The sequence below is a fragment of the Callospermophilus lateralis genome, chromosome 1 (assembly GCF_048772815.1).
Source record: "Callospermophilus lateralis isolate mCalLat2 chromosome 1, mCalLat2.hap1, whole genome shotgun sequence".
In the NCBI taxonomy this organism is placed as follows: domain Eukaryota; kingdom Metazoa; phylum Chordata; class Mammalia; order Rodentia; family Sciuridae; genus Callospermophilus; species Callospermophilus lateralis.
In genome coordinates, this window is record NC_135305.1 from 216,701,595 (window position 1) to 216,726,005 (window position 24,411).

A 24,411-nucleotide genomic window follows, 5' to 3' on the forward strand; every position below is an offset into this window, starting at 1 on the left:
ACTAAATTGTAAGGCATGTGTCCAGAAATGTACTCAGGCATTTATGCTTTGAAGACAAGTAGACTTGTCATACTCTGGCTTAGCAGTTTTGTAATAGTAATCCTCCTGCCTCAGCCTCTCAAGTAACTGGGGTTATAGGTGTGTACCTCTGTGTCTGGCTTTCTAACTGTTTTATGTATTTATTTAAAAGGAATATATGGCATTCAATTGAACGTGAAAGTGATTACAAAGATCTCACAGAAAAGAGGTTCTAGATTTACATACTTGGCTTCACAGATTAGAATTCATTCATCCATCCATTAACAGTTTTCATTCATCAGATATTCAAAGGTTCATATGTTCTAGGCAGTGAGGAACAAAAAATTCTGGTTCTTGCTATCATAATGTGTCTTGTGATGGGTATTGCTTAACTGTTTTAGAAAACACATTGGCCATCTGTTTCTTTATTGGATCATAGAGGAAATATTTTAGGTTTTGAAGGCCAGAGAATTTCGATTGCAAGGAAATTCTCATTTTAGTAAAAAAGCACCAAGGGAAAGCTTATAAAGAAATGTTTTGTTGTGTTTCAGTCAAACTGATGTACACAAATAGTGGACTGATTAGTTCATGCCTATTTTGCCAAATCCTGGCCTAGAATAAAGAAAATTTGCTACTTGTGGGCCTGCCATAAAGATGTGCTGTGCAGGCTCATAGGCCTCTCCGGTTTGTGAGGGGGAAAAACAGAGAAATTCCTTTTCCCTCAGTGTATTTTTATTCATTAAAACCTCATCATGTGCCTGTAATGCCAACTACTTGGAAGACTGAGGAAGGAGGTTCTGAGTTTAAGGGCATAAGCAATTTAGGAAGACCCTGTCTCAAATTAAAATATGAAAAGGGCTGTGGATGTAGCTCAGGAGTAGAGTGCTTCTGGATTCAATCCTCAGCAAGGTGAAGAAGGAACAAACAAACAAAAACTCATTTAATCTTGGGTTTCATGTTGTGCATATTTGCTATGATGTAACTAAGGTAGCAGGTGAAATTGTTCCTGTTACAAGGAACTGATTCTATCATTGTGGAAATTATTTCATTTAGAATATTTCTCTCATTTCTGCCACATGTTCTGGAGTAATATGGAACTGGAATTGGTCACCAAGTGCGATATTGTGCGGTCTGTATTTGGTCTTAGTCCAGTGTCCTGGCACAGAGTTTCTAAGACCTGTGGAATGTCTGGAGTGATAAAAATAGCTTTGTATGCCCATAAGATGACTAGTGGCTAGTAGGTTGTAGATAAGCTAAGGATCATGGCTGGTCCAGAAAGATGGAGGCATGATTAAAGGATTGGAACTTACACTCCCACAGGCCAAACTCTAGGAAGGGAAACAGACTGAGGGTTAAGTTGATAACCAGTGGGTACAAATAAAGCCTCTATGAGAACCCCAGAAGAGTGGGTTTGGGGAGCTTCAGGATAGCTGGATATGTTGAGGTTCTTGGGCATGGAAGCTCTGCACCTTTGCCACCATACTGTGTCCTATCCATCTCTTTATCTGGCCATCCATCTATGTACTTTGTAATATTCTTAATAAGAAACTAGTAAACACAGGGAAGTATTTCTTTGCATTCTTTGAGTGGTGCCAGCAAATTCCCTCCCTCAAGGAGGAGGTAGCCAGTTGGTCAGAGGTGTATGTGGCAACCTACTACCTATGACTGGCTTCTGGACTTGGGAAAGTATTGTGGGACTGAGCCCTCAACCTGTGGAATGACAGTATCTCCAGCTAGATGGTAAAATAGTTTTATTGAATTATCAGATACCCAGTGGGTGTCTGCTGGACTTCTTGATGTGTGCAGATCCCCCTCACATCTTGTAACAGAAGTATTCTGTGCTAAATTAGGTGATTGTATAAGAGTAATTGTGTGTGACCTCATTATCATTATACTGTGAAGAGATAAATTTATTTTTTTTAGAATTGATAAGTCTATCAGAAAGAATTTGATCAACCAAAAAGTATATCTGGGTAGAAAGGGAAAGAGATCTGCTGACTGAGTCCTGACATAGACTCGGGGAGAACACAGAATCTTCTGAGCCTCCCCTGAATTGATTCTCAGGTCCCCAGTGCTGTCAGCCTCACCCATCATCTCACACACAATGGAGGAATTTTACCTTTCTGAACAGAGTTTATGACCTTTGAGGATGTGGCGGTGGACTTTACCCAGAAGGAGTGGGCTTTGCTGGATCTTGCTCAGAGGAGCCTCTACAGAGATGTGATGCTGGAAACCTTCCAGAACCTGGTCTCACTAGGTAAGATTGGCAATGTTGTCCATGTAGTTGTTTGGAAAACAGTTTTGTCTACTAGTTGACCTTGTTCCAGGATCTGTGCTGAGGAGTGGGAGTACTTGGTAAATAAGACAAACATGGTCACTGATCACAGGGTGCTTATGATCTAGAGGCTTCTTCATGAAAATGAACATGGGCATATTAAACTTGTTTTTTCTTTTTCTTTTTGTGGTTGAAAGCCTTGAGGCTTATTAAGTGTTGAATGTGTGGGGATTGATGGGCTTCTCTGGGACACAGGGAGAGTTTGTGATTTGAGACCTTTGAAGAGTCTACTGCTGTGAATGCCCTTTACCCAGAGACCACCAGGAGCACACCTGTAAGTTAAACAAGCAGGATTTATTTTGCATTCGTGGGAGAACATACCCATGGGGAGTCGAAGGGCATCTTAGGAAGAGGGCATTAGAAAGTACCTATTAGAGAATTTGCGCTGCTTTTTGGATGATTTAGAGATGAGTCTATGGGGTAGATAATGTTAGTTTCTTAAGACCTCTGTGAACAAGTACCACAAACTGGTGGGTAAAAAGTATAGAAATTTATTCTTTCATATTTCTGGCATCTGGGAGTGTGAAACAAGGTATCAGTGGAGCTATATTCTTTCTAAAGGCTCTAAGGAAAAAGTCTTTCCCTGTCACTTTCTAGCTTCTGGTGGTTGCTGGCAGACCTTTTTGTTTATAGATGTATCATTCCAGTCTCTGCCTCCACCATTACCTTCCCTGTGTACCTGTTTCTAATCTCTGTCCATATAGGGACATCAGGCATTGGTTTAGGGTCCATCTTAATCCAGAATAACCTCATCTTAACTTTACTATATTGACAAAGACCTTGTTTCCATAGAAGGCAATATTCTAAGGTTCTGGGTGGATTTTTTTTTTTTGAGAAGATAGTCAAACTACTTTTAGATGAAGTTTCAGTTAATAGCAAAATTGAGTGGAAGGTAGAGAGATTTTTCTACTCCCAAACATGAATAGCCTCACCAGAATGGTAATTTTTAAAAATAATTAATGAACTATGTTGATATATCATCATCACTTAGAATTCATTCTTTGTATTTATATTTTTTTTTCTTGGTACCAGGAATTGAACCCATGGGCACTTAACCACTGAGCCAAATCCCAATCCTTTTTGTTTTTATTTTGAGACAGAGTCTTGCTAAGTTGCTTAGGGCCTCATTATGTTGAGGTTGGCTTTGAATTTGGTGATCCTCCTGTCTTAGTCTCCCAAATGACTGGGATTTCAGGTGTGTGCCATCATATCTGGTCATTTCTTTTTGTGGGTACTTTTTTTTTTTTTTTTTTTAAAAAGTTATACTTTATTTCTAAAAGTATAACTACACCATTTCCCTTAATTACTTTTTTACTGTTTTGTCAGGGTATACATACACTAATGTACATGAAGTGCCAATCTGTGTACAGCTTGATGAAATTTCAAGTGAATGTATACATCCTGGTGTACACATTTCCAGGATTCCAGGAAGTTCATTTATCCATTTGTCAATAATCGCACCACAGAGGAAACCCAATTTTAACTCTTATTATACTTGATTTGGTTTCATTGTTCTTGCTTTTAGATAAATGTTAAACTACAATATGTACAGTTATTTGTTTGGCTTCTTTAACTCAGCTTAATGCCTGCTTTGTCCTTTAGATGGTCTTTTGGTAGACTTACACACTTACTTCTCTTGGTATATGCTGTATGTGGGGTAATGCAATGACAGAATGAAAGGGAAGACTTCATGTATACTTTTGGTGGATGCTTTAGTTTTTTAAAAAATGTTAGTTTCATCAGAAATCCCCCAATGTAAGTTTTAGCAGTTCCACACACCTGGCTCATGCTTAGAAACTTTAGCCATTCAATAGAGTATGTAGTGATGTTACGCATTTTTCTGATATGTAATGGTTTAGAGTACTTTTTTTGTGTGCTTATTGGTTATTTGGTCATCTTTATGAAGGCACTTTTTGAAGCAATTCACCCATTATTGTCCTCTCTTTTTAAAAAAATTTGAATGCTTTTTTCTGGTTACTTGTCTAATTGTATGTATATGTAACTTTGTATCTTGATATATATACATGTTGACCTATCTATCTATCTATATTCACACACACACACACACACACACACACACACACATATATACATATACATACCCGTACCAGCACTTGTTATATTTTGACTTTTTGTTAATAACCATTATAAAACATGTGACTTACATGGTTTTGATTTGCATTCAGTTGATAATTAGAGATGTTGACTATTTTTCATATATCTGTTTGCCATTTCATGTCTTCTTTGAGAAATATCTTTTTAGGCCCTTTGTCTATATTTAATTGAATTATTTATTTATTTTTGGTATTGAGTTGTTTATGTTCCATATGTATTTTGTATCTTAACTTTTTGTCAGATAAATGGTTTGCAAACTATTTTCCTATTCTGTAGGTTATATCTTCACTGATTGTTTTCTTTGCTGTGCAAAATTGTTTTTAGTTAGATGTAATCTCATTTGCCTGTATACCCTAAAAACATTTTTACAGGGCACAGTGCACACAGCTGTAATCCCAGCAATTTGGGAGATGGAGGCAGGTGAATTGTGATTTCAAAGCCAGACTCAGCAACTTAGCAAGATCCTATCTTGAAATAAAAAACAAAAAGGGCTGGAATGTAGCTTAGGAGTTAAATGCCCCTGGTTCAGTCCCTAATAAAAAAATCAAGCATAACCATTTTCCTAGACCAGTGTCAAGGGTTTTTTCTTCTCTGGTTTTCTTCTAGTAGCTTTACAGTTTCAGGTCTTAGGATTAAATGTTTAATTCATTTTGAGGAGGTTTTTATATATGGTGTGAGATAAGGGTCCAGTTTCATTTTTCTGCATGCAGTCAGAAGAATCTATCTAGTTTGTCTTCCACTACCTCTAGAGTCCCCCATCATTCAGTTTCAGTCATAGCTATTCTGTGTCTGAACTCAACAATTGTCCCAGTGAATTCTCACTTCTGCTTAGTTACAAAGACTCATGTAACTCTAGAATATACTTGCATTATATTTGTTCCTATTTGCAGTTCATGATGTCTTCAATAAGTGTGCTCTTCACCTCTGAGTATTTTATATAGTTGATCAAGTGGAATATATGAGAATTATGGTGTATTGTTTTTGATTTGCATTTCTCTGATAATTAGAGATGATATACAGCCCTCTTGACTGGGATATTTCTGTCCTGAGGACAGAGAGATTAGTTTGTCATTAACTGACATGAGGAAAACTCAAATCCATACCCAATTACAATGGATATACAAGACAGGATGGTGTGTGTATGTGTGGGTAAATGGCAGAGAGTAATTTTTGGAGAACAAGTGATCAAGTGGCATGTATTTAGAGGTTGGCTGGGAAAGGGAGAGATTGAATAATGAGAAAATTTAGAATGCTGGATCAGTAGCAAAAATTATAATATCAAATTGAAATAATTATGGGTAGATCCCTCAAAATGTAATATCAAATTGAAATCATAATAGGTAGATCCAAGGAGCCAAATCGATCAAGGAAGGAACATACTATTGATTTGATATTGCTTCCAATACTGAGGTTAGATAATATTGTATATAAAACTAAAATATTACGCTCTATGGTAAAATAAGGATTCAATTCTTCCTTTTAAAATTTGTTCTTTTCCTGATTACGTGCCGCATGATGAACATCATTAGGCAATAAAAAGACTACCTCCATGTATTTACCTTTTAGATGGAGAAACCTAAAAGAGGGAATTCATAGGCATAAAAAGAGACATAGTGGTTTCCAAGGGTTAGAGGTGGAGGAGTATGGTGAGTTACTGTTTAATGGAAATAAAAGTTATGTTTGGGGTGATCAAAAGCCTGGGCAATGGACAGTGGTGCTGCTGCACAGCATTGTGAATACACATGGTGCCACTGAACCATGCACTGAAATATCGTGACAATGGTATATTTTGCTATTTATATTTTACCACAATAAAAATAAATAAAAAGTTTAAAAACCCCTTGAAATATTTAAAAAGTAGATTCTGAAATCTTTCCCTGAAGATATTGACAAGGTAAGTCTTGGATAGAGTAGGAAGTTGTATATTAGCAAAGCCCAAGTTGATGATTTTGAGAAACCTAAATCCTAGGACAGTGTTTCTCAAAAGACTGTACTGGGGGCTAGGGATGTGGCTCAAGTGGTAGCGCACTCACCTGGCATGCGCAGGGCGCTGGGTTCCATCCTCAGCACCTCATAAAAGTAAAATAAAGATGTTGTGGTCCACCGAAAACTAAAAAATAAATATTAAAAAATTCTCTCTCTCTCTCTCTCTTAAAAAAAGACTGTCTTGGGGATATAAAAATTGAAACTTGCCCAAATTGCAAATTATCAGACTTAAAGTCAGACCTACTGAGACAGAAACTGGGGGTGAGTGGGTCTCAGTACTCTGAATTTAAACAAGTCCTCATGGTCATCCTGGTGTAGGCCAAATTTTGAGAATCCCTACCCTAGAGAATCCTGAGACCCTTTCCAACTCAGCCATCTGCCTGATTAGGAAACTGTAAGTGGAAAATGGTGACATTTGTCACCAAGAGGGAATCTAGCAAGACTAGTGACTCTTCCCAGAGGAGAGGAACACAGGAGAGAGGAATCCTGATGGACCTATAGTTAGTCTCTCTGGAATAAGGAATTGATGAGTTAGAGACTTCTTCCTGTGTATTCCTGCCCTTCTGGAGCCAAACTGATCAAGGAAGGAACATACCATTGATCAATTTGTTTAATAAACTTCATTGGGGATACAGCCTCCGGGGTGCAACTTGAAACTCATCAGCTTATAGTCACTAAGTCCTTTAAGTGCCAGGCTAAGACACTCATGCCTTCTCCAGAAGAAGTCAACCAGACCCCATACCATATGCCTGGCTCTGTCTCCCTTCTCTTTCAGTGGACAGATCTTCTGTCTTCATCAGAGAACACAATTTGAGGAAGTTGGCCCTGCAGTGGGTCCATGCTGCCAAGCCTACATAGCCCAGTAAGTGATGAGGGAAAAGAGATGATATTCATGGAGAGGGAGCTCTCAAGAATATTTCCTTGGAAAGTAGAATGCCTAGATTAGTTGCTTAAAGTTTCCTTTGTATAGTGAAGTTTTACTTTGATTCTATAGTATTTGGGTGGATAGCTGAGGAGGTTATGGGGAGGGTTACTCTGTGTTGGTCGTTAGGGCATCCTGACAGCACAGAATTGCTGTGGATAACACAGTCCAGTGTTAGAGTTAGCAGTCTGGGTTTTACAAATGGATGCTTTGTAGTAAAGTCTTGGTCTTTTCTAGTCATTTTTTGTTGTCTGACCCAAGAACTCCAAAGTCTTCATTATTCCCTAGCCTAGAACAAGCCTTTCTGAATTCTGCTGTCACTGTCATGTGCTTAGTAACACCCCTGTTTCTCCTGACAGATCTGGCCTTCTTCCCCACTTCACCTGTATCCATGGTTCTCAGCAGAAACATTTAAGGGAGAATTGCTTTCATAAAAGCACTTCCCTTCTAAAACCTGAATGTTTGTGTAGACTATATATCTTTTTTCTCAGAGGACCTAATATAAAGCTGAGAAGAGATTCCAGCTTCAGAGGCCAATCCTTTCATTAACCATTCCCCAAATCAGCAGAGGTCATAAGAATACTTTGGAGTACTCTCCTCTCTGGTGCTCATTAATTACTTGTGGAAGACTGATATCCCACTGTTCTCATAGGCCCCTGAATGGATGGGGGGATGCTTGGCATAGCACTGGGAAGGAGAGCAGGGCATTTTCCCGGCATGGCTCTTTTCTTATTTATGTTCTGAGGCTTCTGCAACCAGACGCAGTGGAGGGAATGTTCTCATCCATTTGCCTTCTATTGTTCTCTTTGGGAAAGTGGTGTTTGAGGAGAGAACACAGAGAGAGGACGTTCTCACTCAGAGATGGAAAGTACTCAGCTGTTCTACATGCAAGTGAAAGGACAAATATAAACACTGAGGAACTTCCAACTTCCAAGTCATCAATGGAAATGATGACTCCCCTTATTTATAATCCCACCAGAACTACTGTTATGACAGTTCTCTGTGAATTTCATGTAAATGTGTGATTCCTCTATTTATTCTTCCTTTTGTTTTCATTGTAAAAGAAGACAGAAACCCAGGGACATGTATGTAAGTGACTCAGACAAAGCTTGTGGAGAGGAAGTTGCTGATGTTTCGGTGGGAAAGGATTCCTGGTGAGAGAGTAAGTAGAAGGGCAAGAGAAGATGGTCTGGCTACACTGTTGCATCTTGGGATGTGCTAACTTGGGGATATATCCTGCCTAGGCTTGAGAGGAGGGCCTGGTTATTTAATGAGTAAAAGAATATTCCCTCTTCTCTCTTTCTTTCCTCTTTCAAAAACTTTTGATTCCTTTATCACATCTCTGTATATTAACTCCCTTGGGGGCAAGGGTAACAGACACCCAGGGTATACTAGATGAGTCACAGCAATGGAATAAATTGTGGGCTCATCCATTCATTAATTTAGCCCCAAACAATATGAGTTATTCTCTATGCCAAGAAATCAGCTGGAATTGAGGATGGATGGGGTTGGAAATAGCCTAAACAGGGGAGAGCTGTGTCAAGTATAGAAATACAGGAAGAAATTAGAGGGAAGAGTGCTTGAAAATCATGGTTATATAAGAGACTCTGTCCCATTTTGATACAAGGAAGGTTTTCAGTATGTTCAGAATTTAGAGTAACAGTTGAGACGTGCTGAGAAATGAGGCTGTAGGATCAGAGTGGACCCATGATAGATCAAGAATTCCAGATATTTTCAGAATGACTGGCCTGAAAAAAAATTCACATGTTGAAATCCTAACACTCAAGGCCATGGTATTAAGAGATGGGACCTCTTGGTAGGTAATTACATCTTTTTTTTTTTTTCTTAATTAATTTTTATTGTAGGTTGTTCAAAACATTGCATAGTTTTTGATATATCATATTTCACACTTTGATTCAAGTGGGATATGTGCTCCCATTTTTACCCCATATACAGATTGCAGAATCACATCATTTGCACAACAATTGATTTACATATTGCCATTCTGGTGTCTGTTGTATTCTGCTGCCTTTCCTATCCTCTACTATCCCCCCTCCCCCCTCCCCTCCCCTCTTCTCTCTCTACCCCCTCTACTGTAATTCATTTCTCCCCCTTATATTTTTCCTCCTTTCCCCTCACTTCCTCTTGTATGTAATTTTGTATACCCCTGAGGGTCTCCTTCCATTTACATGCAATTTCCCTTCTCTCTCCCTTTCCCTCCCACCTCTCATCCCTGTTTAATGTTAATCTTCTTCTCATGCTCTTTGTCCCTACTCTGTTCTTAGCTACTCTCCTTATATCAAAGAAGACATTTGGCATTTGTTTTTAAGGGATTGGCTGGCTTCACTTAGCATAATCTGCTCTAATGCCATCCATTTCCCTCCAAATTCTATGATTTTGTCATTTCTTAATGCAGAGTAATACTCCATTGTGTATAAATGCCACATTTTTTTTATCCATTCGTCTATTGAAGGGCATCTAGGTTGGTTCCACAGTCTTGCTATTGTTAATTGTGCTGCTATGAACATGGATGTAGCAGTGTCCCTATAGTGTGCTCTTTTTAGGTCTTTAGGGAATAGTCCGAGTAGTGGAATAGCTGGATCAAATGGTGGTTCCATTCCGAGCTTTCCAAGAAATCTCCATACTGCTTTCCAAATTGGCCGCACCAATTTGCAGTCCCACCAGCAATGGGTAATTACATCTTGATTGTTAAGCTTCTTGAATGGGATCAGTGTCCTTATAGAATAGGCTCGAAGGTGCTTTTTCACCCTCTCCCATCATGTGAGGACACATCAAGATAGTGCCATCTATGAACAAAGAAAATGGACTCCCATAATATAATGGGTCCCTCAGTGCTTTCATGGTCGACTCTCCAGTCATCAGAACAGAGAAAAATAAATTTCTGTTGTTTGTTAACCATGGAGTTGTGATATTTTGTTGTATCATCCTGAACAGCATCAGAAAATTTCAGGCAGGGAAATAAAATAACCAGTTTTTCATTTTAGAAATATTGGCAGCCTGGGCAACTTATTGAGAACTTGTACAAAATACAAAATAAAGAGGGCTGGGGTTGTAGCTGAATGTTAGCATGTGAGAGTCCCTGTGTTTGATCCTTAATAGAAGCAAGCAAAAAAAAAAAAAAAAAAAAAAAACAAGAACAGTAAAAAAACCCCAAACGATAACAACTACTCACCCCCAAACTCCCAAAACCAAAATGAAAACCAAACCAAAATAAAAAATCAAAACCAGGGCCAAACCAAAATCCCCACATCTCTTTGTGACCTTTTCCATGTCTTATGACATTGCAATGGTTTAAACCTTGATAATTATGTTTTCCTTGACTGTTTGACCAATCAGTTGATTTATTATAGGTGAAGAGCACCTGTATAATAGCATGTAGCAAATGTGCAGAAAGCACTTGTTTCTGTAGAAGGTTGAGGGTCACAGGTACACTACCTACTAGTCATTTGTTAACATGGTTTATCATTTGTTGAAAATATTTTCTTTTCCTCCCTCCTTCCCTTCCTCTCTCCCTCTCTCCCTTCCTTCCTTCTGACCTCCTCTTCTGTTATTTCTTCCTTTCCTTTAGAAACTGAAATCCTACTCATCCTGCTCATCCTGAAATATTTTTTCAGATATTTCCCCTCCTCTCAAATTTTCTTATTTCTCAGAGTCATCTGACCCTCCTCTGAGTCCCAGTCCTGCCACACACAAGGAAGATAACTCAGACCTTTCTTTAGGTCTCTGGGCCCCATGTGTATTGGAGCAGGTGTGGATTGTTTTATCCCTAAGATCTAAAATTCCTTCTAACTTTCTGTAGTTAATTCTAAGGCAGAGACAAAGGGAATGGGTGAGTCTCCCATAGGCCAATAGACATGGATTTGTCAATATCATGAAATGTTGCCTATAATGAATGAGAGAATGTAGGTTTTCTAGATTCTATAATATTAAGGATTTCATGCCCAATTTTTTACCTCAAGAAATAAAGAAGCCGAGATAGTCTGTCTGGTGTCTATTTCATGTTCTTTCTCTTTAATTGTCTAGCTGATGTGTCAACAACATGGGACTAGGAAATCAAACAAAAGTTTTAGAATTTATACTCCTGGGATTTTTCCAAGACTCAGAGCATCAACTGATGTTATTTGGATTGTTCCTATCCATATTTATAGTCTCCTTCCTTGGGAACTTGTTCATCATCATAGCCATTGTCTCAGATTCCCATCTTCATACGCCCATGTACTTCTTTCTCTTCAATCTGTCTTTTGTTGACATTGGTTTCATCTCTACAACCGTCCCAAAGATGCTGGTGAACATTCAGACACAGAGCAGATCCATCACCTATGAAGGCTGCATCACCCAGATGTATTTTTTTATGGTTTTTGGAGGCATGGATACCTTCCTTCTCACTGTGATGGCTTATGACCGGTTTGTAGCCATCTGTCATCCCCTACACTATCCAGTCATCATGAACTCCCATCTGTGTGGCCTCCTGGTTCTTACATCCTGGTTAATCAGCTTGTCATATTCTCTGATCCAGAGTGTGTTGATGCTGCGTGTATCCTTCTGTACCAATTGGGAAATTCGACACTTTTACTGTGAACTTGCTCAGGCCCTCATGCTAGCTTGTTCAGACACACTGATCAATCACATAATACTCTACATGGTGACTGGCCTTCTTGGATTTGTTCCCTTTTCAGGAATCCTTTTCTCTTATACCCGGATTGTCTCTTCCATCCTGAGAATTCCATCAACATATGGAAAATATAAAGCTTTTTCTACCTGTGGGTCTCATCTATCTGTGGTTTCTTTATTCTATGTGACAGGTCTTGGTGTATACCTCAGTTCTGAAGCATCATCATTTTCCTGGAAGGGCATGATGGCCTCCGTGATGTATACTGTGGTCACCCCCATGCTGAACCCCTTTATCTATAGCTTGAGGAACACAGACATTAAGAGGGCCCTGAAGAAACTTCTTGGCAGAACATTTTATGTTCAGTGACAAGAATACTATTCCTGGGCTCTTGAGCTGGCAAAAGTACCAGCAAAAGAAATTCTTCGTCAGGAAATTCTGAATCTAAATTATATAGGCTTTCACCCCTCACCAACTCTGTTTCTCTGTCTTTAATCAAAATATCCCTGTGAGTACTTTGTCTGAAACTTTTATGGTGATCACTCTGTTACCCTCAGTTGTATTCCCCACCTCTCCTCCTTTTACATTTTACATCACTACATCTCAACTTGATGTTTGCATTCCTATAGGTCTATACAACCATTCAAGTATCAACTCAGATATTCTTGGATAAAACATTAAATAGTTCATTTTTTTATCAAAATCATTGTTAGTTCTTGTTAAATTCATTCATTTGGCAATATTTATTGGATGTCTATAGTGTACCAGGTTGTTCTAGGTGCTAAGAATATAGCAGTGAAAAAAAATCCTTGCCCTCATAAAGCTAAAATCCATGTTCAGGCATATAATATCTGGGTATACAAAAAGAGATTACTACTTTGGGCATGATAGTGCATATCTGTAATCCCAGCTACCCAGGAGGCTAAGGCAGGGGGGTTACAAGCTTGAGGTCTGCCTAGAAAACGTAGTGAGACCCTGTCTCAATAAAAAATGAAAAAGGGATTGGGATGTAGCTTAGTGGTATAACATGTCCAGGTTCAATACCCAGTAATATAAAAGAAAAAAAAAGTGTCATGTAAGAAATCAGGACACTGGTATGCACAAATCTATGTGAAAGTGCTGTGTGGAGCACAGACTACAAATTAAATCAAAAACTTGTGATCACCACCCTGTAGTGACCACAGGAATTTTAGTCCTTAAAACTTCTATTTCAGAGATAATTACTCTCTTGATTGTAGTTATTAATTGAAATAATCTGCTATGATCTGAAGGTTTATCCTCCTACAAATTAATATGATGAAACCTTATCACCAATGTGATGGGATTAGAAAGGGTACCATTGGGAAGTGATTAGAGTATAAGAGTGTTGCCCTCATGATGCTCTTATAAAAGAGGCTCCAAGGGAGTTGCTTTGCCTTTTCTCCCATGTAAGGGCACAGTAAGAATGCACTATCTGTGAAAGCGACCTTCATCAGATTCTTTGATATTAGACCTCTTGGTCTCCAGAGCTGTGAAAAATAAATTTCTATTGGTTATAAGCTACCTGGTTTATGGTATTCTTTATAACACCCTGAAAAGATTAACACACTACCCCTAAGGCTAAAGTGCTTACAATAATATTGAAACCTGAAATATCTATAATGTCTTAGGTAATGTCAGAGAAATGCACAAATGAGGAGGTGGGTACCTAGATAAGTTCCATAATGAAATGGAAATGATTTATACAGGAATGTATTACTGGATAAATGCAAGCAAGTACTTATGAGCAGGTAGCCTTTGCAACCATCCAAGGAAATGTCCACTTCCATTGTCATTTGGGCAGTGCTCTATGTATAGCTCTAAACTGATTAACTACTTGGTTTATGGATGGCATTTACAAGCTGAACCGATGGTAGGCTGCCACTCTGAGAGGAAGATAGAGACAAATAATCTCAGTGAGCTGAATTGCATGGTGTTTGCCTATCTACTTGTATTTTTACTACCTCATGGGTTTTGGCCAATGGCCTAGCTATGTTGGGCAAACTGACCAATTAAAGGTATGTTTATGTGGGGCATGACCCTGGGAAATAAATCACTATGGAGATTTAAGGGAGGTAGTAATAGAGGACATGTTGGTGCTGATCAGAAGTCCTTTTTAGGAGTGTAAGATGATTGGAACCAGTGAGTCAATATTCTGGTGTGCTCCCTTGAGGTGTCCATCTGAGTCATGAGATGAGTGGCTTTGGCTCATGGGAGAAAATGCAAGAAGGTTTAGAGGAGAAATGATTGAGTCAAAGACTTAACATTATCAGTGAATCCATATTGATGGGATTAAATGAGTGGTAACTGGAGGCAGGTGGGGTGTGGCTGGAGGAAGTGGTTCACTAGGGATGTGGCTATGGGGTATATATTTTGCATCTGGAGAGTGAAGTCTTTCTCTCTCTGTTTTCTGATCACCATGTGAGCTACTTCCCTCTGCCACACTCTTCCTCTATGATGTCCTGCCTAACCTTGAGCCCTGAGAAATGGTGTCTACTGTCTATGAAGTGAGACCTCTGAAACTGTGGGCCATCAAATAAACTTTTCCTCCTTTACAATTGTTCTGGTCGGGTCTTTTAGTCACAGCAGTGAAACAGCTGACTAAAACAGAAATTGGCACCTAGAAGTGGGGTCTTTTCTGTGACTAATCTTACCCTGTGTTTGCTAACTTTTTGGAACATTTTGATTAGGTGGGAGTTCCTCAGGAATGCAGGATGCTATATTTAGGGGGTCATGAAGGCCTCTGCCAAGATTTCAGAGGAAGGCCTTGGAAGCCAGGCAAAGTGTAGCAGGGTCAGATTCCCTGCAGGTGCTACCTGAAAAGGCAAGGTGTGGAGATTTGAGGAGGAAGCTGAAGCTGCAGTGGAGACCCCTGAGATTAAGAAATGCCAAAAATGTAGGAAAGCTGTAGGAATTGAGCAGAGGCAAGAAAACAGAAAGGCTAATGTATTGTAGCCATCAAGACCACAGAGGTGGAGCTATACAAGCCCTTTGGAGAGGATATCATGACATGTACTTCAGAGGATGAACACAGAACTACAGGACTTGTTTGTCCAGCTGGATTTTTGTCTTGCTTTGGTCCCTTTATTCTTTCTATAACCCTATTTTTTGTTTACTGTGTACCTTTATATATTGGATATTTGTAAATTGCTTTTAATTTTACAGGATTTTACAATGCCTGATTGCCTTGAGCTTCAGAATACTTGGACTTGAACTTTGAGCAATCTTGGAACAGTTGAGACTATGGGGACTCTTGGGAATGGACTAAATGTGTTTTGCATTGTCAGATGAGAGTGAGCTTTTGCGGACCAGGAGCAGAAAGTTATGGTTTAGATGTGGTGTCCCCCAAAACTCATGTGTGGGACAATGCAAGAAGATTTGGAGGAGAAATCTTTAGGTCAAAGCTTTAACCTAATCAGTGAATTGATTCCTGATGGGTTAAAGTGAGTAGTAACTAGAGGCAGGTGGGGTGTGGCTGGAGGAAGTGGTTCACTGGGGGCATGTCTATGGCATATATATTTAGTATCTGAAGAGTGGACTGTCTCTCTTTCCTGATCACCATGTGAGCTGTTTCCCTCTGCCACACTCTTCCGCCATGATGTCCTGCACACCTTGAGCCCTGTGAAGGTGAGCCTTCTGTTTATGGAGTGAGACCTCTGAAACTGTGAGCCCTCAAACTTTTCCTCTTTTACAATTGTTCTGATAGGGTCTTTTAGTCACAGTAGTGAAAAAGCTGACCCAAACGGGGCAACAGAACTGTGTAGGTGACTTGAAGGTAGACATATTTTCCTTGCACTGCTGAGATACAGAGTGCACATATGAACATTCTTTGTGCCAACAAGAGAGAAAGAGGCTGCATATGGTTAGGGGACAGAATCCTTAAGAGGAAGGCCTTGCACATGGCTCTTGGGTTGGATTTATGTCCAACTGTATAACATAAGTGATCCTGACAGGAATCAAAACTTAACTCTGGACTGGGCTTTGCTTACTGGATGGTAAAAGCGAATGTTCAGAGTACCATAAAGTAACTAAAACAGAAGTCAAGGCACCAATTTGTACCCCTGTGTCTCATTCCTCATACCAAGAAACACACTTTCGTCCTTAGACTAACAGTTTTGTGTTAATTTTCCATTACTATAACAAATGACAAGCTACTTATAAAGATCAAAAGTTGGTTTTGGCTCATAGTTTTGGAGGTTTCAGTCTATTATCAGTTGGTTCTGTTGCTTTTGGGACTGTCGGAAGTAGCATATTTTGACAGGAATATGTGGTCAAGGAAAGCCATTCACCTCATGATTAGGAAACAGAAGAAGAAGAATCTGGGATCAAACTATCCCCTGAGAGCATGCGCCCCATGTTCTGAAGACCTCCCATTAGACCCCACTGCTTAAAGATTCTACCACCTCTCAATGGTGCTGCTATGGGAACTAAGCCTTTATGGGCCTTTGGGGGACACTTACCTAAACTACAGTAGGTCTAATACAAAAGTAGGATGGGCAATTAAAATAACTTGAGTTGTCTAAATTAGGCAGAGATAAAGGCATGAAGGGCCTTTGCGAGTGTGAACTCACATTCAACACTGAGGTTTGTTCCCAACTAGATAGATTCACCTGCTTTTCTTGTGGATCTGGGGAAGAGGAGAAGGGAAGGAGAGAATGCTGGCACAAACCTATAATTCTTCTCCAAATTATTTCAACTTTCTTTTTCTTACTCAGTGCAGTACCCCAGGCAGGACCAGAGCTGAAACCTTGGGCACCAGAAGAAGGAGTGATTCAAAGGCAAAAACTTTTAGGCATAGCTTTAGGCCTCTATGTCAGAATTCCTAGGGCTTGAGTAGGCAAACCCTGTGTTCACCCATCTGACAAAGTTAGGGTTCACAGTGACTGTCCCTTATTGCCTAGTAGTCATGATAGCTCTCAAATTTTGTACCTGTGTAACTTTCCCGCATATAAATGGCAGTGGACTTAAGCGTAGGAACTTGCTAGACTAGTATTAGTGCTTGCAATCTGGACCAGAATATTGACCAAAACTAATGTCCCTTCCAAAGGTGAAAAAGTATGAACAAAAATAAAAGTGGGCCAGGACAGGGAGTGAGGGGAGGGGGAAAGACAGAAAGAAAGAGATGAGGGTATAGGAATGAACAAATGGATTATTTAATGAAGGAAATCCATTACTACCTTAGTTGCAGGATTTAGATTGCTTAGAACTGAATTTAATTAACTTTCAGCTAAGTTAGTTTTGCACAAGTTTATTACAGGTACATATAGCATTAAATTAAGGGGGAATGGTAAGTACATTAGCACAAATAAATGAAAATGTATATAAAGTATTTACTAGACAGATCAATGTCTTTTTTTTTTGTTATTGTTACTAGGGCTTGAACTCAGGGTACTTTACCATTAAGCTACATCACTAGCCGTTTTTAATTTTGAGTCAGGTTCTCATTAAATTGCTGAGGGCCCTCACAAATTTGCAATGTTTGCTTTAGCCTCCTGAGTCACTGGGGTTATAGGTATATGCCACCACACCCAGAGCAGATTAATTATTTTTTAAAACAATCTATCTCAACCCAATACTGGATTCTCCAAATGATAGGCATACTCAGACTGATAGGGTTTATTTGTTACATAAAAGGTATGCTGAAGGTAGATGTTCCAACAACTATGCTCATTTTGCTCGAAGAGAGTCTTGTTTGAAGCCCAGATTGTGATGTGTGTAGTGAAAATTTAGCCTCATCCAAGAGAGTCTGCTCTTTGTCCTCAGCTACTAGGAGTAGTCCCATGGAATGTCCTGCTTTATGGGGTGGGTTTGCAAGGGGGATTTGAACACTTGAAGTCTAATAATGTGATTATTGTTGGAGATTTGAGACACCTCTGTCAGTTCATTCTAGAGGCAAAAGTATTAACTTGAGATAATTATGCTATCTGATATGCAATCTGATTTCCAATACTGATCTAATTTTCTCAAAATTTCTTGGTAATTTGCATGCTTTTAATGAGATTAAACTCTTGATTTTGTTTAAACTTAAAAAGTGAGTTTGATATTTATGAAGCTTCAGAGTTGTAAGAGGGGAGTAGCCAACTTTCCCTATGCTTCTGTTCCATTAATATTAACGAGTCCTCAGAGATTAGCATTACATGAACCAATTTAGCTAATTATGAGCTCTGCCTCTGGAGCTCTCAGTCCCACCCATACAACTATAAACAATTGGCCTATGTCCTGCAGCTTCTTGGTCCCAGTCCAGTTGGTTCTGTGTGTCTCCTCTTTCCAGAGTCATTGTCTACATTGGAGGTCATTGCCTGAGTCTGTCCTCCTGTCAATTCTGAGGCGGAACCTGATTCCTCACCACTCACGAGGCAGGGGAGAGGCAATGGATTGTCACTCCTTGGTCATGCCCCAGCATGACAGCTGTGACTGGTGAGTGTGGTGGAAGTAACTAGATGCAGAAGGGACTCAGAGAGCATCAGTTCCTCATTACCCAGACAAGAAGTTGGAGTATCCATATAGGAGGCCCCCCAAATACAAAGTTTTAACTCAGAGGCCTATGAAATAAAAAATTAAATTAAAAATTAATTGACATAATAATTTTATATATGTTTATGGAGCACAGTGTGATAATTTGATACATGTATATAATATTTCATGATCAAATCAGGATAATTAGCATTTATATCTCCTTAAACATTTCTTATTTCTTTGTGTTGGGAACATTCAAATGTCTCTCTTCTAGTTCTTTATAAAATATATAATAAATTATTGTAAACTTTGCCTACCCTTCTGTGCTATAGAACACTAAAATTTATTCCTCCTAGCTAACTGTATTTTAGTACCTGTTATCCAATCTCCCTCTTTCCCACTTCTCCCTTCCCTTCCCACCCTCTGTGACCACTAATCTAGTTTATAGTCTTGGTTCTGGTCAGGGTCCATGACTGAGAGGGGTTCTGTTCTCTTTCCACACTAGTTCTAGCTCTGGTGGGTATCTCTTTTATTATCACAAGAAATGGATCTCTCTAAACTGTCTCTTATGTGCTCTAAAATAATCATGAAGGTCAGGATGAAGATAAGAACAAAGATGACTATAATGATGATGTCATGAATCTTTGTTAAACTTTCCCAAGTGCCTGACTCTATATAGTTTATTTAATTTCATCTACAATGATCACTTCCAGGTATAAAACATTATTGTTCTTTTACTTGAAAGGAATAGAACTTTCTATTTCAATTCTCTTGGCTCCAGTGCCTGAGACCCGAGAGACTTGTCTTGTGTACCATATAAACAAGAAAAGGTAATAAAAACTGTATAGGATTGTATTTTATGAATAAGCCTGGAATAAATTCCAATGATGATTCAAATTCTTTTACAAAATAATGAACAAATATTTATTAAGTTTAGGCACTGTACATCTCTAGAGTTTAGTATTATTCTCCCCATTTCCAGATAAGGAAAGCTAGTACAGAGAAGGGGAGAGTTCTTTATACGTACTACAGTGTGAGTGTTAGAAAAAGAAATTGGACTCAGACCGTGGTCTATTGACTGTACTTTCAGGACTTTGTTTCCTCATGAGAGCCAAATTAGAGTTTTTCTTGTAAAACCTCCTCGAGCACAGATGAACAAACCAAGGCAGAAGCATTGATTCTTTCTCTTGCAATTCAGTAAGTTCATCTGAGAAGTGGCAGCATGAACTGTGGTTTATAGAGGCATTTTTGACATAAGTATGTAATTTTTGAAATGAATGCAGTTTTACAACCAAGTTTGAATATCTGAGACATGGAAATATTATTTCCTATATAAGATGAGAATTTTCACATGGAACTCTCAGAGAGTGATTATATTAGACAGAATTCAAGAATATTTCTTATTTGATATCTTTTTTTTTGTTGTTGTATTGTTTTGTATTGGTACTGGGGATTGAACCTAGGGGTGCTTTTATTTTTTATTTAGAGACAGGGTCTCACTAAGTTCCTTAGGGCCTCACTTGTTGAGGCTGGCTTTGAATTTGTGGTCCTCCTACCTCAGCCTTCTGAGTTACTGGGATTATAGGTGTGTGCCACTGAGCTTTGCTTCATTTGATATCTTAATAAAAGAAAGTATTTGATAGCACCTGATTTTTTCTATTGGAAAAACAAATGTAGGCATTAAATAGTAAAAATTGAATAGACATCTTTTTTTACAACTCAAAACAGCTATCCTGCAGGCACACATCATATACAAATTCTCACTTGTGTGATAAGAGAAGTGTGAGAATTTTCATAGGATTGTTGTCATGAGAAATTAAAAAATAAGATGAAATCCAATCTTCACGCAATGTTATGCATTGAAATGTTATATCTGAATATATGTACTTCACGGAAAGACTTTAATTCAGTATTTTATTAAAATGTTAGATGTAATATAGAGTAGTATATTGGTTACCTAGATTTTCAAGAGAATTACACATAAGCAAATCAATACTGATGTTAGAAAATCATGGTCAAAATACACTTATCAAATTCCTGACAGTGTTTGCATTTTGGGGACAGATGTATAGAAGAATGGGATTATACATGGATATAGGAAAACTCAGATTTTAATTGGTAATATTTCAGATCTTTTAAAATAGAAGTTCTGAGGCAAATATTGAATTGTTTCTATTTTTAATATAGGTAGTAAGTGTTAATCATGATAATAACATATATACTATTAATAGAACATTTTCTAGTGTGTGGCAGTATTCTGAGACATTGATTCTTGGTCCTGGACCACTAAGAACCCTATATACAGAGATAATTATTTAATTAATTCTAAGCTATGGCAGAGCATCAGTATATTTTAAATACCCATAGGTAAATATAATGATCAATTATTATTGATGACCACTGGTCTAAGCACTTTGTTTCATTTCACCCAATTTCTTAAACAGACCACTGTAAGGTAAGTTCAGCTATGATTTTCATTTTACAGTCTGGAAACTCTCCAGGTATTACATTCACCTGTGTATTCTTTTTTTCCTTTTGTATTTTCTCTGAAATTAAATCATACTGTGATATGCCTTTGTGGCTCATTGGTTTTGTTGTCAGTTCTCATCAGCCTTTTGGTCTCCCAGCTGCATAATTCAATGGTGTTACAACTTCCCTACTTCAGAGAAATGTTACAACTTACCTACTTATGCCTAATTAACAGCTGCCCTCAGGGAGCTGGTGAAAGAGAATTGAAATTTCTGAATCAGGAAAGATTGAAGTGAACAGCTGTTAATTAGGCATAAGAAGGCTATGTGTCAGGCCTAGGTTGGGTTCACCCATGGCTCTAAATTCCTTAACTATCAGCAAGGAGGTTGGATTTCATTAGGACACAACATTTCCAAATGCTTAAGATTAGAAATTCATTTAAACTTAATCCAGTTACTTTGTAACCATATCTTAATATCGCTCTATACCCCCCGAACACGTGACTATATTTTGTCAATGAAATAAAAGAAATCCCTTTATGTATTTTAACCAGCCATCACAAAATTAAAAGAGAGTGAGAGAACACAAAGAAGTATGAAATACCAGATGTTTCCTTGAGATTGCGTAGGATTGATAAGTTAATACTGAATAAAATGAAAATTATTTGAAAATATTTCTTAAATGCTAATTATTATGTATTTAATGATTTGGGTATTATTATACATTGATGACATCTATGAAACATGTTTGTCAAAATTTGAAGTATATCAGGCCAAGGTTAGATGTTATATTAGAGAAGAATTAAAAACATACATCCTACAGTTTTGAGTGAGCACTTAATTCCATAAAGGAGCAAAGTCAGAAGGCCAAAAAAGGATGAAAATCCATGATGATAACTGGCACATAAAAATGCTTTATGATTATGAATATTTGGTTTTGAGTTAGAATCCAGATACTTTGGTTTTAGCACTTATAGAGCTTATAAATATTACATAACACGAGAATTTCTTGCATTATATTTGAATAAAATAGTTTTTACTTTCTTTTAATTAGAATGATTTTTTTCTTAAAGGTGAAAGGATATTTATCTTTGTTTTTTTTTCTTAAAATAATATTTTACCATAATTACATATTTATCTCTAATGTTTTTGCTTTTAAAATATACTTCAGTTTAGTGTCTCTAAGATTGATGTGTATAGAAAAAGATGAATACCACAAAAATAAACGATGACAGAGTTCTAAGATGTTTGGGAGTGTCATAACTAAGAAATATTGCTGAGGGTATATGGTCCTCAAACAAAAGGATTTTACTAGTGAATTGCTTTAATCCAAAATAATAGACAGCGCTGTGTGCTGGTTTGCTTATTTACTTTTTTCAACCTATTTTTTCTTCTCAAAAGGTTTCTCTCCAATATAGAATCACAAAATGTAACATGTGTTTCAGAATTCCATCTCATGGGCCTCTCAGATGATCCAGAACTGCAGCCCCCCCTCTTTGGACTGTTCCTGTCCATGTACCTGGTCACAGTGCTTGGGAACCTGCTCATCATCCTGGCTGTCAGCTCTGACTCCCACCTCCACACCCCCATGTACTTCTTCCTCGCCAACCTGTCCTTGGCTGACATCAGTTTCACCTCTACCACGGTCCCAAAGATGATTGTGGACATCCAAACACATAACAGAGTCATCTCCTATGCAGGCTGCCTGACTCAGATGTCTTTTTTTATGCTTTTTGGATGTTTGGATAGTCTGCTTCTAACTGTAATGGCCTATGACAGGTTTGTAGCCATTTGCCATCCACTACACTACCAGGTCATTATGCACCCTCGCCTTTGTGGCTCATTGGTTTTGTTGTCAGTTCTCATCAGCCTTTTGGTCTCCCAGCTGCATAATTCAACGGTGTTACAACTTACGTACTTCAAGAATGTGGAGATTTCTCATTTCTTCTGTGACCCTTCTCAGCTCCTCAACCTTGCCTGTTCTGATACATTTACCAATAACATAGTCATGTATTTTGTTGGTGCCATCTCTGGTTTTCTTCCTATCTCAGGGATCTTCTTCTCTTACTATAAAATAGTTTCCTCTATACTGAGGGTTCCATCATCAGGTGGGAAATATAAAGCTTTCTCTACCTGTGGGTCTCACCTGTCAGTTGTTTGCTTATTTTATGGGACAGGCCTTGGGGTGTATCTCAGTTCAGCTGTCTCACTTTCTCCTAGGAAGGGTGCAGTGGCCTCAGTAGTGTACACTGTAGTCACCCCTATGCTTAACCCTTTCATATACAGCCTTAGAAACAAGGACATCAAGAGGGCTATGTGGAGGCTTTTCAGAAAAATAGTCTAGTCTCAGGATTTGTGTCATCTATTTGCAGTGCTGCTCTGCAAAGGCAACAAAACTAAACATCTAGGCCTGCAAAACTCATCTCCTTCATCACATCATTTTTAAGCTCTTGTGGTTTTCATTTCTCCTCCTATTTCATATCTAAATATTGCTTTTTTAAAAAAAACTGTCTTTAGTGAAAATGTGGGAGTTTCTGTATTCTTTGTACAGCTTACTCATGCATTTCTGAATTTTATTATACTTATACAACCTTCTGTACTTTGTTATTAATTATCCAAGAATCTCAGAAAGATGAGCAACTCTCTTTTTATATATTTAAAATTTCTTATAATAAATATATTTTTCAGTAGCTTCTGTGTCTTTACCATATAAATTTTGCATTTATCAAAAATTTATTTGTGCAGGTTATCTATTAGGATGTGTATCACTGGTCCTCCAGATTGCCTTTATGGGAAGCACTAAGGGATCTTTAAAAACATTGATGCCTGAGTCTCACCACCAGAGATTCTGATTTATTGAACTGGCATGTGGCTTGAGCTTGAGAGTTTTTAAGATGCCCAAGGATTTTACTAAGAAATCTGCTGATAATCCTTTAGGATCTTCCTTGTACATGTTGAATTGCTTTTCCTTGATGCTGCCATGGTTTGAACTTTGTGACTTTTGATGATTTGAGTGTAATATATCTCATTATGGGTGTCTTTGGATTTATCAGAGTTTATTTAGTGTTTGGATATGTGTGTCTATTCTTCAAATTTGAGAAATTTAAATTTTAATCATTATTTTAAAAACTTGAATCTCTATTTCTTCCACCCTATTCCCTTTCTGAATTTCCCCTAATGAAAAAAATTCAGCTTAATAGTTTCCCATAAAATCCTTAGGATCTATTCACTTTTATTTATTCCTTTTTATTTTGCTTCACTGATTCGATAATTTCAAATAATGAGTTCCTAAGTTTATTGATTATGTCCGTCTGGTTGATTGAGTCTATTATGACACTATCAAATATTTCAATTTACTTATTGATTCTTCAACTCCAAAATTTTTGTTGCTTTTTAATAATTTATAGGTGTTTGCTAATATTCTCATTTTGTTCATGCATTGCTTCCCCAATTTTGTTGTCTG

The 24,411-nt window shown here is 38.1% G+C and overlaps 2 protein-coding genes across 2 annotated transcripts; both read left to right on the forward strand.

The window, feature by feature from the left end:
* The first annotated feature begins 11,436 nt into the window (after positions 1-11,436).
* LOC143394678 (olfactory receptor 7C1-like) lies at positions 11,437-12,375 on the forward strand. The gene has a single exon (XM_076849345.1). The coding sequence runs from the start codon at positions 11,437-11,439 to the stop codon at positions 12,373-12,375; it is 939 nt and encodes a 312-aa protein (XP_076705460.1).
* Positions 12,376-22,323: 9,948 nt separating this feature from the next.
* Positions 22,324-23,292, forward strand: LOC143394689 (olfactory receptor 7E178). The gene has a single exon (XM_076849353.1). The coding sequence runs from the start codon at positions 22,405-22,407 to the stop codon at positions 23,290-23,292; it is 888 nt and encodes a 295-aa protein (XP_076705468.1). The 5' UTR covers positions 22,324-22,404.
* Positions 23,293-24,411: the final 1,119 nt, after the last annotated feature.

Coding starts and splice junctions, on each gene's coding strand:
- LOC143394689 (XM_076849353.1), top strand. CDS start 22,405: ATGGGCCTCTCAGATGATCCAGAACTGCAGCCCCCCCTCTTTGGACTG.
- LOC143394678 (XM_076849345.1), top strand. CDS start 11,437: ATGGGACTAGGAAATCAAACAAAAGTTTTAGAATTTATACTCCTGGGA.